At 32.6% G+C, this 20,634-nt stretch overlaps 1 protein-coding gene across 6 annotated transcripts in view; it reads left to right on the top strand.

Annotated features, from left to right (window-relative positions):
* LOC125063257 (glycerol-3-phosphate acyltransferase 1, mitochondrial) overlaps window positions 1-20,634 on the top strand; it is a 42,191-nt gene that overhangs the window by 5,551 nt on the left and 16,006 nt on the right. Inside the window, exons 1-4 of one of the 6 annotated variants that reach the window (XM_047669606.1) lie at window positions 4,288-4,461; window positions 11,175-11,329; window positions 13,685-13,829; window positions 15,435-15,548. In XM_047669606.1, the coding sequence (XP_047525562.1) occupies window positions 11,175-11,329; window positions 13,685-13,829; window positions 15,435-15,548 (414 nt within the window). In that variant the 5' untranslated portion in view covers window positions 4,288-4,461. Of the gene's footprint in view, window positions 1-4,287; window positions 4,462-11,146; window positions 11,330-13,684; window positions 13,830-15,434; window positions 15,549-20,634 lie in introns of those variants that run through there. The other 5 variants (XM_047669608.1, XM_047669607.1, XM_047669605.1 and 2 more) reach the window with 5 other exon arrangements.

Below are 20,634 nucleotides of genomic sequence, written 5' to 3'. Positions count from 1 at the left end.
CTGCATACAAATTATTCCAATATCTTCCGTGTAGATGCCATATCTTCATAGGTTTGGAGAATTTAATTAAATTGCATTTCCAATACTATAAATCTTAATATATATAAATTACGTGTCACGTTGTTCGTCCGCTATGGACTCCTAAACTACCAAACCGATATCAATCAAATTTGCACACCGTGTGTAGTTTGATCCAACTGAAAAGATAGGATAGCTCATCTCAATTTATACCCGCAATATTATTTTATTGCAAAATATTAGTTTATTATTTGATAGTTACAATTCTAACAGATGGCGCTGTGTTGAAAGTACCAACGTTTCACATAAGCTACAATTTAATGGTGTTCTCCTACCGTTTCCCTTGAATAGTTTGCAACTATGTAATATAACAAAAACCTTAGCTACAGCAACGCTTGGCCGGTCTGCTAGTACATTATATTCTTGTTATGAAGTCTGTACTGTATCCTTAATCAGTGTTGTGGTCCAAAGCCATGCCCAAGTGTCCACAGCGAGGTACTGAGGCTAAATTGTAACAGTGCATTCCATCTTTATTTATTATTAGTTTTATCTTTCATTGGTAATGTTTTGTGTGATTATAAATGTTTTTTTTCTTTCTGCCTTGAAGCGCGGTGTTTTCTGTTTAGCATTTACCTGGTCTCTGCGGTTTTGCTTCATAGTATCGCATGACAGGCCCCACGCGTGGCCTGATCTAGTGGTTAGTCCGGAGTATTGTGATGGTTCAGCATTTTTATAATTTTTTCAAATAATGGAAAAACGTTATAGAAATACCCGTCGTATTGTAAATCTTCTCCTTCGCATTTTTAGATGTTTTGAAAAAATAAACAAATTTGAATCCCTTATAACAGCGGTTTATTAAGTAGGTATATTGTAAACTCGTAAAACGAACACTAAATAGGTGTTGTGTTACGAATTCATTCGCACTACGATAAAATTTTACTGCAGTTACGCAATTGTTACATCTCTTTTATATGTGTTGTTAACCTTTTTGGTCCTTGACCATATAATTTTAAGTTGTTTGGATGTACATCACATACATAGCATTTAGCATGGCGTATAGCACTTTCTCGTTCCAGGGTTAAAGTTGTCAAAAGCCCGTATTAATCTTAAGGGGTATCAAACAATTATATTACGAATTGAAGAACGTTAGATACGAGTTAGAAAATTGGCCTAGAAGTTAGGCATACTTACCGCCGTATTCCGTATTTTTTTTAAGTTTTATAGAACAGAAGGCAAAGGGGCATGAGGCTCACCTGATGTTAAGTGATACCGCCGCCCATGGTCACTCAATGCCAGAGAGTTTGCGAGTGCATTTCCAGCCTTTTAAGAATTGGAACGCTCCTTTTTTGAAAGTAATTAAATGGGAAAAGATTCCGCAATTATATCCTTAATTTCGATACTCCACGTGAATTGAGCTCTTTATGACCGATGTAATTCGAAATTGAAGGGATGTCAGGGACAAAAAATCTTACCTAGTAACTACGATATGTTTTGATGACATGTTACGTTGCAAGCCCTACTTAGCTGGTTCAATAGTTTATCTAAGTGACGCACATTCCTCGTGGAACGATTCCATCTAATGTCACCTTCGTACTGGTTTGGTGACCCACGCCGATTTAGATTTGCGCATTATTGCCATTTGCGTGTACTGGTCCCTATGCGAAAACAACAATATTATATATATAATATTAATTAGCACTTAATCAAATGAAATATTCTTTATTTTAACCAACGTTATTTTGACCTCATTTTTAAATTAATTTACTTATAATCTCCCCTAACATAGAAGAGACTTTATTATGGATATATATAGATACTTTAATCTTCTGGGACTATATTTCATGGGATGCCGAACCACCTGGTGTTGAAGGCTGAACTATTCGTTCGCGTAGATTCTCCAGGTATGTTCTGGGTTCGGGGTTTGTCATTAACTGGGGCAATGAAGCTTTTGTCAAAGCCACTATCGTTTTTTATTCTTATTCGTACCTAAATGCTCCATACTCCTGACAGTCCAGCAGCATGTACTGCGATGTTTTGAACCTGCAAAGACTCTCTTTATATAAGAATTAATGTTATTATTTGGTTTCCTATGAACTTAAAACATCGTCAACAAGACATCGTATTAATTATTCAAGTGTATTTAAATAAACAAATCTGAAGAGAATAATAATAATCCCAATTTACATTTAAAAACTATTCGTAGATTCAACTTATTAATGACGATTCAATTTTGTCTATTTAAAGGTATTTATCGAGATATAAATACGAGTTTCTGGTGTGAGGAGCAAAAGCGACGAATCAGTCGTAAGTTTCCCAAGGTCGGTGAGGTTGTGGTTTACAAAGTCCAACAGATGACTTGGTTTCAATATCTCAATACTTTACTCCTACTCTAATATGTCCTCTAGATAATAAATAAAATAAAATATGTTTATTATGGAACATAAGATACAGGTATCGCTTATTCCACGTCATTAAATTTGAAACTGCCTGCCGAAAGAACAAGCCGGCGTAAAAACACTCTCAGTACTTTTTTAAAATAGCAAATCATCAAACAACACTTATTATAAAACAAATATCGCAAATTAATTAGAAGTAGCCTGTCTAGCACTGGTCCCAGGCTTTTTATCAAATAGATAATCGTTAACTTTATAGTAAGCCTTTTTACACAGCTTTTCTTTAATACATCTCTTAAATTTATTAAAAGGCAGAGATAAAAGAGCCTCTGGGATTTTATTAAAGAAGATTATCCTTTTTCCCAAAAAAGAATTACTAACTTTGTCAGCCTGCGTTTGTGCCGAGTATTAACATTGTGCGTATGTTCTGTGCTAGTAAACTTATCACTATTTTTATATACATACATAATATTTTCATAAATATATTGCGAGGGAAACTTAAGTATATTTCCTTGAATTTATCTCTCAGAGATTCCCTACATTTTAAATTATAGATTGCACGAATAGCTGAAAGAAAAACTTTATTATACACAACTAGCAAACTCGGCGAACTCCGTTTCGCCACCAGATGGCTTCGTTTTATGTAGGTAACATTTCGTTTCGTGATCCCGCTTTTCTGTTGAAATTTTTCCTGAATTTTCTTTGCTATAAGCCCGAGACCTTTCCAACGAATGCAAAACCGTGGAAATCGGTTCGTGCGTTCTGGAGTTATAGCGTCAGGAAGGAAAACCCGACTAATTTTTATATAGTAGACAACAGGATATTTATGTAAAATGAAGTGCACTAGCCCCCACAATCGGATTCTCTGTGTTGTGGCAGCCAGTTCCTTTTGGCATGTTAACTGTACTTGACAATAATTTCTACATAACGCAATTTATAATTACACTATTTTTGAACAATAAGAATACTTTCTGTATCAGCATAGAACAGGTTGACAAGATATTGTTTAAGGTTTTTTTATGAATGAATGTAATGTGAATTTTTAAATGTTAGTGAAAATTTTGTTATTAAGTAATTAAAGATGAACGCGACAAAGCATTATATAACTACATACATATTTTTAAGTTAGAAGTAATACCGCTAGAATATAATGAGCAGGTAAAAGAGATTTTTTACAGACTATGGTATAAGTATATAATGTCGTAATTGAAACCTTACAAAATTAATGTATCTAAAATTGTTAAATGAAATCTCCCGGCCTGATCTGTTATTAGCTTATCTACAATTTGATGAAGCAAACTGCGGTGAAGTTCTTTAAGAATATAGACAGTAATAACGTCCTGTTTGCGTCTTACAACGGATGTATTTAATGATTCCTTTGTATACAGTTTATAAAACAAATAGTGTTACTGGATTCCTGGCTTTGCAGAAATTTCAGAAATCTAATACATCTTGACGGCTGCTTAGACAACGCAATATATTGTATGCTGTAAAATATTATATAATAAATAGAGGCTGAATATAAAAATGCTACGTCTAGTAATACAACGTCGTTGCTTTCTTACTGAACACCATAGGTACTGTGGTAACGTGCAGTTACAGGGCGGGCGAGTTGCAGCTTCTTTTTAGTTCTCATGAAAAAAGATGCGGTTTTGATGGCTAGGAGTTCTCATCTTTGATGCGTAGTAAACACGTAATTCTGTAACACACTTTAAGGACAGTTATCTTTGTAAAAGCTATGTTTGCTTCTGACCTATAAACACAAAGTTTAGGCTCTGCCAAGTGCGACAGGTACAGGTACACCTTGCGCACGCGCCGATCAATTTGGTAATGCAAATTGTCAGCCGCAACAATGGCGTGTCGCTTAATTTATATTCAGTCCCACGTAAACGGTGAGCGGGAAAGCACGTCACGCGTGCCGTTACAAAACTAATATTATGTAAAATTTGACCCTTGATTTTTCGGGAAAAGTTCACAAAACGTGCATTTCTGGACCATTCCGCCGTAGTTTATGTTGTTGTAAAATAGTGAAATTGTGTCTAATTATAAGGTAATTAAAAGTGTGCCTCAAATTATTTTTAATTCGCTCACATAATATTGTGAATGTTGAATCGCTGCTAAAATATGTCGATTTCTCTTTTCGCGTGCGGTAGCAATGCAATTCTTTGCATTAATAAAAGTCTAGATAATCGTGTTTATATTCAGTAGGTGTACGAATGTCCGTCGGTTAGCGGCTGATGACAGAACAGGCCGTGAAATCGTTATATTTATTTTGGGTTATTTACCCAGAAATATGAGTATGATATGACTCAGTTTCCAATTTTGTTTACCGTGTGACGACAGTGCGTCTTGGTTTTCAGTTTTAATTTTCTTATTGATGCGGTATTCGACTATTCAGAATCATTCTTGCTCTGTAGACCTCTATCAATGCTTCAAAGCAAAATAATTATTAATATTTATCATTTTTGCATCGTTTGTATTTGTAAAAATTTGTGCCACAATAGCACATAAATTATTGTATACAGTAAATATAACATTACTTCATCGATTTTTATCTATGATAATAATTTGTACGTTTGTATCGTGTCCTTCTTCAATCACTTCCTATATTTATAATTTACTAGTTATTTTTGTTTATTAGATAACTTGTCTAATAATATGTAATAATAATGTTTATGTGTAGTCTCCGTAGAAGTAAAATAGGTAAAAACTTTTCAGTATATTAGTTATTTTATAATAAAATTAATAAAGTAAAATAAGAAAAATGATTTGACTAACAATTGACTGGCCTTTGTATCGTTATATCTTAATGGGTAATGCAGGCGGTAATAAGATAATTAGATAGGGGAAACAAATCTCTTAAGAAATTTTTGTTTTATAAAACTTAATTTGAAAAAATTAATGATTGTATTGACAAAAACACGACGCGCATTAAATAATTATGATATAATATATTAATTAATGCGCGGCGCTTATAAGAAAAGCCTGCGTCAGAATAACGCACATTAAATTAATTCAAGGCAAGCATTCATATTTCACGCTTCGTTTTATTCATCATTATTAAGTGATGCTTATCAAAACAAAACAATTATGAATTCATCGGGAATCGATTTCAGTAGCTCCTTAACCGCTGAGCAATGGAGGCGCCAAATTAAACTATAGCTATCAAAAAAACTTGCTGAGCGCATGACAAGCAATAATCGTTACTGATTATTTTATTGCGTGCCGATGAGACCTCTGACTATGAAGGTTAAATCTCTAAGGAATAAAACCAATAAATATTCAATAGTAAATTATATTTACATACTATTTAGTGTTTGCTACTTTTTGACGCAGCCTACTGATAAATTACATATATTGCTGAATCAACTATGAAAGGATTTTAGAATTTATCTCTTTTTAACTTCAATAACAGTTCATTCTAATTGAAAATTACTTTTTGTAGCCATAAGGACTGTCTTCAATTGTATTTCGTGGAATACATATGAGGCCTTTTTGTTTCTACTTCCGTTAAGTATTGTTTCATTCAATGAAATATAAAAACATTGCTTGATGTAGGCTGTGGATTTGATGTTCTTTACAAGGCATTTTTTAAGAAAATTGTTGATGTTACTATACAAACGTATAAGGTAGTAGTGGACGTTTTTCTTTATCATTTAAATGGGTAACACCGCAATGAGAATAAAAAAGCTGTATAAATAGCTGTAGAAAAAAGATTTGATTAATGTTATAGTGTCAAACAAGATCGCTATCAAATATCCAATGTAACGAAACAACCGCAAAATGCAAGTGATACTTGGGAATAGAATAACAATGCTATTTTAAGATAAGTAGATCAAAAGACGATCACATTGACAACGCGTGCGCAGATACATATAATGTTATTATTGTAGCTCTATAGTCTCGATTTAATTTGATGTTATTAAATTTTTATTTTTATCTTATACTTCCAACTAACAAAACCTCAAATCTGAGAATTAAATCGCAATAGTATGCGATATATCGAGTAGTCTGATACTTAGCGCCGAATCTCGACTTATAAGTATTCATTTCAATTTCATAGTCGTATTTTGAATTATCTACTGCAATCTGAAAGTCAAACTGACTGTTCTCGTATGGTTACAAAACTCGAGTCTCTATAATTGGTAATAATTTTCTTAAACATTAGAACAAAAGAAAACTGAAAAAAAGAAAACTGGCTTTACAACACACTTGTTACCCACAAGACAGGGCCTCCCTATTGTGGGGACTAGCGATATATGAATTCAGTGACAACCCTTTTGTCATAAATAAAGATTTTTATTATTATTATTATAACAACCTTTTAGGGTCTGGGCCTCAGATTTCTGATTCATTTTCTTAATTGGTGAGTGGGTGATCAGTCTTCTGTGCCTGATACACGCAGTCGACTTTTTGGGGCTAAGGCATGCCAACTCACGATGTTTTCCATTCTTACGAGCGTTATATGCGCACAAAGTCCATTGGTGTACAGCTGGGGTTCGAACCTATGACTTCAGGGATGAGAGTCGCACGCTAAACCCACTAAGCCAACTGCAGTTCTATAATTAGCTTAAAATTAAATTTATGAGTACCGTTTTTGTTATAAGAACAATCTATATATATAAAAGAAAGTCGTGTTTGTTACAACACTTATAACTCGAGAACGGCTGGACCGATTGCCATGGTTTTTGATTTGTTGGATTTGTTTCCGTCCCGAATAGCAGAATAAAATATCGGATGAGTTATCGAGTAACAATAAATAAATAAATTAATTTTACGAATGCAAAAACCATATGGTGCCATCTGTTGACAAAACTACGCATCATTTTACGTCGAATTCGTGTCAGTTCAAGAAATTCAGATCGAATTTCGAATTGAGGTGAATGAAGAGATGCATAACCATGCTTTGATCCTGATCAAAAGATGTTGGATATCAGAAAGTGCTTAACATGCAGTATCGCCATATTGACGCTAGAGAGAAGATGCCTAATGTGTAAAACTGCCATTCTTCTTTCGCAATGGCAAGCAATAAAACATTTCTGTATTTGCAAAAAAGTTGTTTTAATGTAATACTTAACATTAATGAAATCCTAAAATAAGTTAAATTAAAGTAACAACAATATTATAAGGTTGTAGGGCGGAACGAAGTTAGCCAGGTCAGCTAGTATCAAATAAAAATGCCTGTAAAAATACATCATGGGAATTTTTGAATTTCTATGGTTTAACAAATTTTGCGTGTATAAATATTATTTCCTTAAAAGAATACTAATTAATTGTTCATGTACTCATTAATCGCAGGCGCACTTTGTTTTCGAGTTTCTTTGTTTTTGAACAAAGAAAATTAAAAATAAATATATTTTAATTTACACCTGCATTGTTGTTACGCTGTCGCAAAGACCTCTATCATATCGGTATTACGGCTGCCTTTGTCAATTTATATGTGTATACTATATAAATATAGATCAATTAAAGTCAAGAAAGTAATTGAATTTTTTGTAATACATGACGTCATCTTTTTCACTTTATGTTAATTGATAAGACTTGTAAATTGTTTTTACAGGTTTTCAGAAGCTTTGCTTACATCATTTTATTCAAAGAATACCTAATAGTATGTATTGTGTGTTTATATACAAATATCGATCATGAATCATAGAAATTTAATTTAACAATGTGAGTGTCCATGGGCGACGGTATCACTTAACACCAGATGAGCCTCCTGCCCGTTTGCCTCCTATTACATAAAAAAATTGTTTAACAATGGTTTGTTGTACTTAGCTTACATATTATGTACAAGATTTTGCTTTGTCATTTCCTATTGACTCAGTCGCCTTTGAGCTTTGCTGGTTTTCTTTAAATTTTTAACACTAAATCAGAGCTTTGTCTCGTTCTTGTAGAATCCCATCGACTTATTCAACTTTTGTCTGTCTATTATAGGACGCTTTGTTTCGTATATAGAGAAATGTCGCCGCAAAATATTTTTCTTTATCACCAATGTTGAAGTCACGTATTGTTTGATGTTAAGTCTCTGTTGTTGTATTCTTTGTTTTCCAATGTAGTAGATTATTTTAAATTGTATAATTAAACTAGCTTCCCCCGCGAATTTCGTTTCTCCTTAATGCCTAGCCTACCTTTTTAGTACCTAGCAACATGGAACATTTTGGTATGTACTAAAAACGTAGGTCTGCTACCCCAGACACTGTTCGGTTTTCCGGAAAATTAAGATTTGTATGTATTTTTCAATGCTGTATCATAAAGAAATAAAACCAAAAAAAAATTCTAAAAAATAAAAAATATTTTTTTTGGGTTGGACACCCCTCATCACACCACATTTTCGGGTTTGAAAAATAGATAGTAGCCGATTCACAAACTTAAAATAAATAATATACAAATAAATTGAGCTGCATTACAATTCCTTTCCAGTTTTCTAAAAAAAAACGCGTATAAATTCCCACATTTTCAGTCAAATGCCAGGTTACAATGAGGTGAATGAGCTCTTGTAAAGAAAAAACTACATCGGCTATTTCTAGTAGGTATACATACCTATACAAACATACTGATGAACTGAAACTCTCTGAAGGAAGTGTATCTCATTATATACTAAGAAAGCAACTTGTTTTACTGCTTTATTTAATTATCACTATAGATTTATATGTTAAGAGAAAGTGGTAGGTTTCACTGTAAAATCTGTACTAGATTTACTAGTATTGCGGACAATTCATATGTATTTTAGACGCACAATAATACACGTTTAGCGATACAGACTAATCTTAATTAGTATTGTTAGAGATTGGCCGGTTCTGTTATTTCGGACCTTATGGGAATTTTTGATTGCCCGTTACTAATGTCGCTGCCTCTGCGTTTTTTTTTGTCTTGGCGTCTGAAACGAGAAACTTCCAGCTCGCCCTGTCCTGTTTCTGCCAATTGCTGGTTTCATCAGTTTAATATCGTCACCACGTCACCATGGTCTATTCGATTCCGGTATTTCAACAGTATTGTGAAGTAACATTCGTTGTCTTTGAATATGGAAATATTAAATGTTTTTGGTCCACAGCAACTCGTTTCGTCTTTCCAACCTTCGTCCTTTCAACCTTCTATCTCTCTTAAAATACGATAAATAAATTGAACACGCATGCAAATTTAATCTCACCCGAAGGTCATGACGTCATATTTATTGTATATCCAACAATGTATGTTATATTAAGCTCTGTAACATTTATCTTATAAATAAAACTGCATTGAACTGTAAAATTTCCTACTTATAACCTCTGACCTCTTGATCATGTACATATGTCTATATAATTACGTGATAATTAGCTATCACGCTATTATGTATGTACTGACAGTGCTAATTAATTACAATACTGATAATACTGTTTTCATCTAATTCATACAGTATTTTGGCATTATATAATATTTTCCTCACAGTAAATAATGGTAAAGTAGTAACAATGTCATCAATCAATAGTAAACCATTGTCATTTCAAAAATAAGATCAACGAGCTTTCATACATTTTAAAAGAGCTTCTAAAGTTCCTGTGTAATATAATAAAAACATAAGCATAAATAATTTAATTTTCAAATCCAATACAAAACATCATCTTTATATATTTACACACCGTAAAAAAAGACAAAAACTATAGTATATCAGAAAGCTTTAAATTGATTGAGTGTATAACTGTTTAGGATTTGATTATGTAGATAGCGTACCAATTCTTAAAAGGCCGGCAACGCACTCGCGAGCCCTCTGACATTGAGAGTGTCCATGGGCGGCGGTATCACTTAATATTAGGTGAGTCTCCTGCCCGTATGCCCCTGTTCTAAAAAAACAAAAGATAAAATAAAATAAGTTTTACAGAAATAAATGTAGGTGATACGAAGTTCGCCGGGTGAATTAGTTGTTTTGATAATATTCATGATTTTAGAAATAACTAATATTATTTCTAAAATCATGAATAATTTTATGAAAATGATTTTAGAAATAATAACTAATATTATTTCTAAAATCATGAAAAATGTATACAAGATAAATTATTACCAATAAAACACTTCATATAATAATTATTGAAGCGGAAACGCACCGGAAGAATGCCGTTAGGATTGAATTTATAATTTTGTAAATCGTCTTCGTACTTATTCTTTGTATCTACGTTTTTATCAATCCGCATTTGTTTTGTCTTCGTTTCAAGGTTTTTAATTTTTTATTGAGACTGTTGTGGATTTCATATCATGTATTTTTGGTCATTATTCTAACGGCACAATGATTGTTGATATTACATTACGATTTTTTAAAGCTGTCCTGTCCCTATAGAAAAATTTACGTCATGCCAATATGAACGACCACAGTATGTATAGATTATTTTGCAATACATATCTATGTAGCTTTTATATATTCTCATTCTCCTTTGTGTCGACTTTCCGATTCCATTGAACCAGCGATAGTGTTTGAACTTTGTCACACGTACAATATAGTATACGGTTGCCCTGAATATTTATCATTACATCACTTCGAACAAAGTCTACATTCACGTGAACAATGCTCATTACTTTATCTTCATGTAGGTCGTTTTTGTTTTCAACTATTCATCGGTTATCATATTCTAAGTCCAAGTCATTGTTATCAATCTTACCTCTGTTGACACTTGACAATGCGCAGTCTTGCGCCGTCGGCGGAAGACGCTACACGTCATCGCCTCCTATAAATTTACGAGATTTATTAGAGATATCGATAATTTTAGCAGCGATTTTAGTGAAGTGTCGTGGTAGATGAGTGTTCTCAATTGGACGGGGAATGTTAATGCCAGTGTTGAAATGGATTCAATAAATCATGTCTGGACTGTGGTGGAAAATGTCCGGGTTGCAAGCAGTGCTGCGGAGTTGGCTATTTTCACGGCAATACTTTATTGGTTCTTTACATCGAGGTGCGTGATTTCTTTATATATTTTAATATTTTTTAATTCCTTTGTACTTAAGCCATCTTAAGGAAAAAAAATAATATAAATAAATAAATAATTATATAGAATTTACAACCAAACCAAGGTTATATTGAAATTCGTAGTTATCAAAGTTACATTAATAAAAACAGTAATTTTCCCATTAAACTTTAAATTGCTGGTTCGTTACTTTTTATGTCAACTTATCTACATTATTTCATTAGAACGTTACCTATAAAATTTGGTATTAAATGTTAATTATTAACTAAAACCGATTAATTATCCAAAACTCCTAAAAGTTTGCAAGTGATAACATATATAGATAATTATAGGATTTAATCTATTATAAAATACAGTAAAACTTACAACATGAGGCCCCTTTTAATAAAGTCCTCCTCAACGTTAGAATATCTATAATTTGCTAGTGGATATATATATAGGCTTTTACATATCGCAGAGATGAACTAAACGGATACACAACAAAGGAACCAATTGATATATAATTGAAACCCGCTTCACCCCTGACAGTGTGATAAAAGACTTAACAAGATTATGGTACTCATCATGTATTATATGCGGGATCTGACAAACTTTGACCCAAGAAAATTAATTTTTCCTTAAAAATATCGACTTTATACAATAATTTCCTTGACATATCGATTTTGAATATTCAATGGGTTGGTCTGATGTCGATTTATATACACTATATTTTATATAGAGCAGTGTTGACTTCAGCGTGCGACTCATTCTTGAGGTAAGTTCGAACCCTGGTAGTGCACCAATGGACCTTTTTTCGGTCAATGTGCAGATGTAACGCTCGAAAGGAAGGCAAATATCGTGAGTCGGATCTCTTAGACCCAACAAGTCGACGGTGTGTGTCGGGGACTGAAGGCTGATCTATGACCTACTAAAAAACAATTGACAAAACATATATATATGACATATATATCATATATATTGACAAAACATTTAAACATACATATATATATATAAGATTTTTTTTAAATATTTTATAGTAAATGTTGTCACTAAGTAACCTGCGTAAATAACGGTCGATATATATAAATAAATAGCCCTTAGTGAGGACATTAATTACTAATATTATAAAGAGGAAAGATTTGTTTGTAAGTATGTATGTAACGAATTGGCTAAAAAGAACTGGACCGATTTTAAAAATTCGGCTATTTTAATTGCAATAAAAAAAATAGGCTATTTTAATAGCAAGAAAAAGATAAGCACTCCTACTTAAACTACAATTATGTTACCCAAGGTGTAAAAATTTCCTATAAAATATCTTTCATCGTAGGCGCTGCGAAAACTATAGATGATAATATATAAAGAATAAAAAAATGTCCCAATATTCAAGAACATATCAATATCTACAAAAAATGTTTAAAAAAAATGTCCACCCGTACGAAGCAGTGACGGGCCGCTAGTTAATTCTATTTTAAAATTTATTGTTACGTAAAAAACCATAATAGGTTATAATTTGTTCCCAGTCCTAAAATGGGACAATAATTCGTGAAACTGATTTTAATTTAGGATTTGATGTACTAGTGTTTGGAACCTTGAAACATTTTTTTTTTATAAAAATGATTGTATTAGAACAATGTATTAGCGTGATACAATAAAGTTTAATCTTATGTAACATGATCATTAATTAGTGCCTCTAACTAAACCGGTTTTTAGAATTAAAATTACTTTTGTTGAAGCCTGTTTTCTGAATGTGCCAATAAGCCGCGTAAAATTATCATTATTCATGGAAGAATTAAAAAATTTAATCAAAGAAATTGTTGCCCAGTGCAAAAATACTAAGGAAAGTTTTACAGAAAAATCGTAAACACAAATCAGTATTGCATTTGTTTCTTTGATAGTTTTCCTCAAGTTCTTTTAGTGCATAATGAAAGTTTTTGGCGCACAGCCCGGACTTAAACCCATGATATCACGCTTAAGTTAAGCCTTATTGGCCAACACTGCTATGACACAACATAATAGCTGTGTCCAGCATAAACAAGATTTCGTTTTAAGTTCTAAAGTTCATGTACGAACTTTCCTCCACCACAAAATCTGCCCAAGTAATGTTACACTAATATCATCAACACAATATGTTAGACTAAACAAGTCCACGCAATAAGGTTTAGCTTAAGTCAGTTAGATTTTTTTTTATATACCTTTGTTACTTAAAAAAAATTAGATATGTGTTTTTTATTTATCTTAAGTAAAATGTAAAATAGTTCATTTTTTTCAGAGACGCTCCATTTTTCTCTACGCCGTTTCTAATACTACTTTTAAATAGATTTTCCACCATGAGATAATTAAGACAGTGTTTCTGTATTGTTACAGCCGTGTAGCAGATATGTTAGAAGTGGTAGGGGAACGAGTAGGAGGATGGTGTGGTCGCGATACGAGCTCTCTAAGGCACGCGATGCGCACGCGCAAGATGCGGCCGCATACAGATGTATATGCTAAACTTGATGCTGAAATAACGGTAAGTAGCTTTAATAAGACGCGGACTGCATTAGGTGAAAATAGTTAGAATTCCGGAAAGGCGAAAAGTCCGTGGTGCAAATAGGCTTGGTTCAAAAACGCTAGAAAGTTTACTAGCAAAGATGATGTCAACTATCCCATACTGTATTCTAAAAACAATCAGCGGCGTTACAACCTTTTAGTTTTGTCTTTTGTCTAATAGGCAACGGTGTACCTAAGGCATGCCGGTGTTCTTGTGATGTTTTCCTTCACCAAACGATCGAGTGTTAAATGCGCACATAGACCTAAGATGTGAGAGTCGCATACCATTCGGTCAACACTGCTTCCATATTATATTGGAGACGTGAAAAAAGTCGAAATCCTAAAGTCTGCTGGGCACGCATTGTATTATGCAATTACTTTGGTAAAATAAAGCACAGAACGTCTATAAAAGATTTAGTGATATTTTAAAGAACATTCACTTTTATTGTGATGCATGAGATAGAACAACCAGAGGTCCTGGGTTTGTGTCCTATCACGTACTTACTTTTTAATTCCTCATTGCATAAAACACATTATCTCTAGCGTCTTATCTATACACGAGTTCTTAATTAATAATGTAAACGACCGTTCCATAATAATAATTATAATTATTGCGCAGTTCGCATATCTTGCCTGAAAGCTTTGAATTGTTCTAACATCTATATTGTTACTGTACGCGGTGGAAGTGAAGTTACAATATGATATTTTTTATATATGATTTCCACTTGCCTTTTTCAAGAATTAATCACAAGACTTGAAAATTAATAATTCAACAATTCTTCGAAATAAAAATAAAACAATATATTTCTTTGAGTTTTTAGACTTAAAGTAAGTTGTCGATAGAGAATTACTTTTCATTTGTAGAGCAGCGTTGGCCTAGTGGCTTGAGCGTGTGACTCTAATCCCAAAGTTTGTAGGTTTGAAATGCAGCAATGGACTTGCATCTATGTGCGCACATAAAACTCGCGCGTGCGGTAAAGGAAAACATTCTGCGATAATGGCTTGTCTTAGTCCCTATAGGCCGTCAGGCACTTACTTGCCTATTAGAAAAAATAATATCACGAAAGAGATACAGAAATCTAACGGTTGTAGCGCCGCTGCTTTTTTTTGCAATATTTTGTGTGAGGTGCTGTAGTGCATCAAACACATATTTGCGTCTGTTTCTCCTGCGTTCCAATGTAATCTCGCTTAATGCGCTAAAACCACAAAGACGTTATTTCATCTATTTCTTCGTAATACTATAAATTGTAACATTCTGAAACGAAAAATTTAATTCTTATATCGCCGAAAAAAGTGGATACAAATATATTTCGTCTACGTGTCTGTTTCAAGTTTCAATTAAATTGCGGAAGAATATTATATCTAATTAATTCAGTAAAGGCCTCGCATTAAACAATTTAAATGTGAGTGTAAAGATTAAATTCTTATGTGTTGAAGTAGTTAATTTTGTGTTTGTAGCTTTTGAGTTGAATTTGACGTCTTTGCCAACAATAAATGAACCACTTTGTATATTATTAATTTTGGATGACGAGACAAGACGTCGGAAGATATGTAATGTGTGATAAATTATTATGTTTTTATTCAGACAAGAACATCTTCCCTCTATCGCATTAAGAATGGACCAGTTGTGCCACCGCCACAGCCTCCCACGAGGCCATCAGCTGGACTTGCCTGCGCACGATGTGCTCCGTTATCAAGGGTATGTTTACTTGCCTTTTCCACAAAATAAAATGTTTTTAAAAGGTACACTGAAATAATATTGAATTAAAGCGATGAGTTTTTTAATTCACCGTTACCAATAGCGATAAATATTTTTATTTATTTTTTATTTTATTTATTGAGAAAGATTTACAGCTTATTGCTAACTTACTTACTAAATACAATATTCTTTTACGCCATTAAATAAATCTTTACAAATAGTTAGTTAATATTAACTGTAGGTAACAATAAAATAATTTTATTCAACTAAATAAATATATATCAAAGAAAGTAATATGTACAATTATTATTAAAATTATATCACTATTTATAACGTTTTCATTAAAAAATAAATTAATATTACTTCAAAAAGGTCGTATGAAAACTTTTCTATAGCAAGAAACTCCCAGTATTACACTAAAGAAAGTTTATCGTGTTTCACCTTACCGTTAATAATTATGTACTATTATGTATTACACATTGTTGAGCGTTCACCTCAATAACTGTAGTGTTTGTGTTATCAAACCTCAATATACTTAGTCTGGCCATAAATACTGTTACAATTAAAAATAAGCAAAATATTACTTTTGAATTTGGAATCTGTCATTTTTATATGATTGTTCATTGAGTTTTCTTATTTTGGCGCCAACACATTGTACAATATTTTGCCATATTAAAATAAAGTGGGTTGATAAAGAGAACCGAATCGCTGTGATTGCATTACACAAAGTAGGTATAGAGCCAAATACAATACGCTTGGTATTAGTAAAATATTTGTGACCGGGCTATTAATAAGTAAAATGAGACCTCCTCTGTTTGTGACAGAGAAAGATCTGGCCTGGCTGTCCACGTAGTGGTCGTACGAAAAAGGTGCTCAAAGCAGTAATAGAAAGAACTCGAAGAAATCCTGTCCGAAAGCAAAAGATTTAATCTCGGGAGATGAAGATAGCACCTAGAACTATGTCGCGTATTTTCAAAGATGGCTTAAGACTTGTAGCCTATAAGAAACGTACTGGTCATTTCTTAACTGATAATTTAAAACTGAATAGGGTGGTAAAATCGAAACAACTATAAGGCTGTACGCAAAGGTAGGTCACAGAAAAATTGTGTTAACGGATGAGAATTTTTTTACAATTAAGCAACATTTTAACAAACAAAGTGACCGTATTTATGCTCAAATCTTTAAGGAAGCTTTCCAATTAGTCGACAGAGTGCCACGTGGGCACTATCCGACTTCAGTGATGGTTTGGTGGGGTTTTAGCTACGAAGGAGTGACTGAGCCATACTTTTGTGAAAAAGGTATCAAAACATCGGCACAAGTGTATCAATACCATTCTTGGAGTAGGAAGTAAAGCCCCTTAACAAAACCATGTTCAATAACCAAGAATGGTCCTTCCAGCAAGACTCGGCGCCGGGTCATAAAGCTCGGTTTACGCAGTCTTGGTTGGAAACGAACGTTTCGGACTTATCAGAGCTCAAGACTGGCCGTCGTCTAGTCGCGATCTTAATCCGCTGGATTATGATTTATGGTCAGTTTTAGAGAGTACGGCTTACTCTAAACGCCATGGAGTCCCTCAAACAATCTGTACGATTGGCAGTGAAGAATTTTCCCATGTCAAGAGTGCGTGCTTCTATTGACAACTGGTCTAAACGTTTAAAAGACTGTATTGCACCCAATGGAGAACACTTCGAATAAGCTTGTTATATTTAAAATTGTTTTATATTTATGTATTAAACTAACACACTGTAAAAGTAATAAATGTTATTTGCAATGGAATTTTTTTATTTTTCTTTGTTCCAAAATTTATGGCAAGACTAAGTATATATTGTGTGTGTGTGTTTTCGTCTGCTTTGCTTGTTAAATTGTCGTATACATACGTCTAAGGCCAGGTGATCATATTTTTTTAGTTGTGATTTCGGTATTGTGTCGGAGCGCGTGAGTGGATTAATAATTCATTTTGCGTCGTAGCTAATAACTATTGGTAACGCTAAGATTGCGTCTGCGCAAAATAGCTGTGTGTTAGTTTTGCATGTATGCTTTTAGGACATGTTTACTTTTTTGATGCATATTTACATGAGTTTGACAAATTATTATCCTCAAATCAGTACAATACATCTCTATTTAATGTGCAATACGTATAAACACTTTTTAGAACTAGTTAACAATTCATGTGAAACTCGAAATATAAAATTACAAACACGTCGAATTGGAAACCTCTGCCCTGCGAATCTTTAATAAATTACATTTAATAGAGGTTTTCTTGTCACGTTACTCTTCTAACTCATAGACAAAATTATGAAAACGAAACACTATTTCGGTATAACTTGTATCAAAGATAATATCATTTTAACAAAACCAAGGCCTGTTTATAATTAATTCAAATATTCTATAGCAGATGTAAACAAGCAAAAAATTAGATGGAATTATCGTGGATAACTTGGAGAACTTAGACGCACTAGAACGAGACTCAAGTATTAATTGTCTTTACTAATGGTGGATTATTTGCGCTTCTGGGGTCATTGTTTGACCGTTTCCATACAAGGCCACAAATCGATAACTATTTGTTTAGAAACTGTAAAAAAGATATAATTATTGGTTTATGATTTAAACATCGTTTATAATGGAATACGTGTGCAAAAACGGCCTTGATAAATAATAATATTATAATATGTTAATTATAAAATTATTATTTATAGAGAATAATGTCCAAAGCGTCCAATCGCGTAGTATCTTAGTCCTATAAAAATTATCGGTGAGATTTTTACTGTAATCATTTGTTTGAATATTAATTTCACAGATTTACGATAAGCTAATAGTTGTAATATCTTATGATTTATTTATTAGACAAAGAATTTTTTTATTATTTAATATCTTGATTACTGAAAATAATAAAATAATCACGTGACTTTTACTTTGAAACATACACGTATTTTCTCTTTTTATTTCTACCTAAAACAATGTTATAATATTATTATATTTTATTCATATTGTTATAGAAAGAACTATTCATTATATGACGGCAATATTAAAATTATGTATGTAATTTCAACGCTATAATAATGTTATTTATACAAAATAACTAAAATTTAATCATACATTTATAAACGAGCATTAATTTCCAACCTTACAAATTTTTCGAAATCAAAACTTTAAATTTAATTTCACTTTATTGCACAAGAATTTAATTATAATATTAAAAACAAACTTAAAAAAAACATGGTGCAACAGACGGCCTTACTAAGCGATCTCTTACAGGTATCGCTAATTAAAGAAAACAGTTTTTAAAAAATTGTGAAGGAGTGCAAGAGTGTGGGACTTAATTTATAATACAAAAAAACGGTAAAATCTTAATGTTAGTAAAGATAACTTATCAACTTTCCAAAATAGAAAAAAAACATGATTATTATATGATTATACCCCTTTTTGTTTGATAGTCGTGGCTTAATTACGCGATTATTTTAAAATTTATATGAGTGCTAATAACATAGCATCACGTCTTAAATCGTGTCGGCGATTCGATTCCCGTTAGAGTCAGATAGCCGCCTACGGAGGTATTTCGTTCATCGACCCTCATGGTTTATTTCAGTTGCGAATATACGCCTATTATAGCGAATAGCGAATCATCGTGGGAGAAGAAAGTTTTTTTGAAGTGAAAATTTAAGGTAGATAACCTTAATTTTTATAATTCCTCTACTAATTTTCAGCGGTTCGATTCCATTCTTTCCGGATCTTAACCAAGGCGAAATTGAGTTTTCACAGTATACGATATTTTCGTTTTTATTGTCCGATAAAGAGATATTCATCGGTTATAAATCGTTTCCCATTGAGTCAGAAAAAAAAATTCTAGCTTCTGTAATTGTGCATTATTTTCTCTATTCCACTTTTACCAATCGTAGTAATATTCTTTCTACAAATGCGATTAAATTTTCGTTATTTTGATGATATGTATACTTTGTCCTGTCCCTTCTAGCGACATCTACAACGTTAAAGGATCCTACGACCATGGATTGTCAGTAGACAATTTAAAAGCAATTAGTAGTCAAGCAGAATCTCGTGACGAGGACGAAATTAAGGCTACTTAGTCATGAGTAGAGGAAAGATCTATCGAACTATAAACTTCACAAGGTCCCCATCCATTCTACATACAAAGTAAAGACCTTCTTTACGTACTTATTAAGAGGTCAAGCTGACGGAACTCGACATTTAATACACGAATTTACACCTACTTTAAAAAACCCTGAGTTACACGGTCTTCCTTAGTTAGGAATTTTGTTTTAATACAAAATTAATTTAATTGATTTTCACGTGCGTACGTGTTCACAGATACACAAACCGGAAATAAAAAATCCTGTTGATTAAAATGACAATTCTCCATCCGCCCTTGGATGCGATAAAGATAATAAACATTATAAAGATTAAAAATTATTTCAAATTACGAATACAATGAGCAATGCGCATTAATACTCAGTAGTCGACTTTTTGTACCCGTTCACGAGTAGGTCAATGACTCAAGGGCACTAAAAGGCCGCTTGATTGATAAAAATACATATAAACATAGCTTTGGTTATACTAAAATTGAAAGAGTAAATGTAAAGAAAATTCTTTAAAAGAAAAAGTACACGTAACCTATACTCAAATTAAATAGGTGTGTTGATTTCACACTTACGTAAAATAAGCATTAAAATTAATTTTCTGAATCTAATGACGAATGTGAAGAATGTTGTGTATATAATCAATTATGTATTAATTAGTTATTAATTTTATTCTGTAATTCGTATTCCATTATAATTAAAGCTATTACTATTGTAAATAATAAATTGTTTACAAATAGCGAGGCATTCCAAAAAAAGATGTTGTCTTGACTCAAATAAACATTAGATTTTAATGACGTAAATCTGGCAACAAATTATACTGCTTCATTCAAAATATTATGTTTTGAAAGGAAGACCACGTGGACTGATGAATAATAACATCAATGGTATTAAATTTAGAGCGGTCAATCTATATTTAATTTTATATCCTCGTCGTTTGTTAGTATTATGAGCGAGATGGATAACTACCATGTACACGCGTGTATTGTCAACGT

The sequence above is a fragment of the Pieris napi genome, chromosome 3 (genome assembly GCF_905475465.1).
Source record: "Pieris napi chromosome 3, ilPieNapi1.2, whole genome shotgun sequence".
In the NCBI taxonomy this organism is placed as follows: Eukaryota; Metazoa; Arthropoda; class Insecta; order Lepidoptera; family Pieridae; genus Pieris; species Pieris napi.
The sequence above is the reverse complement of the archived record's forward strand: the minus strand, read 5'-3'. Positions and strand labels throughout refer to the sequence as shown.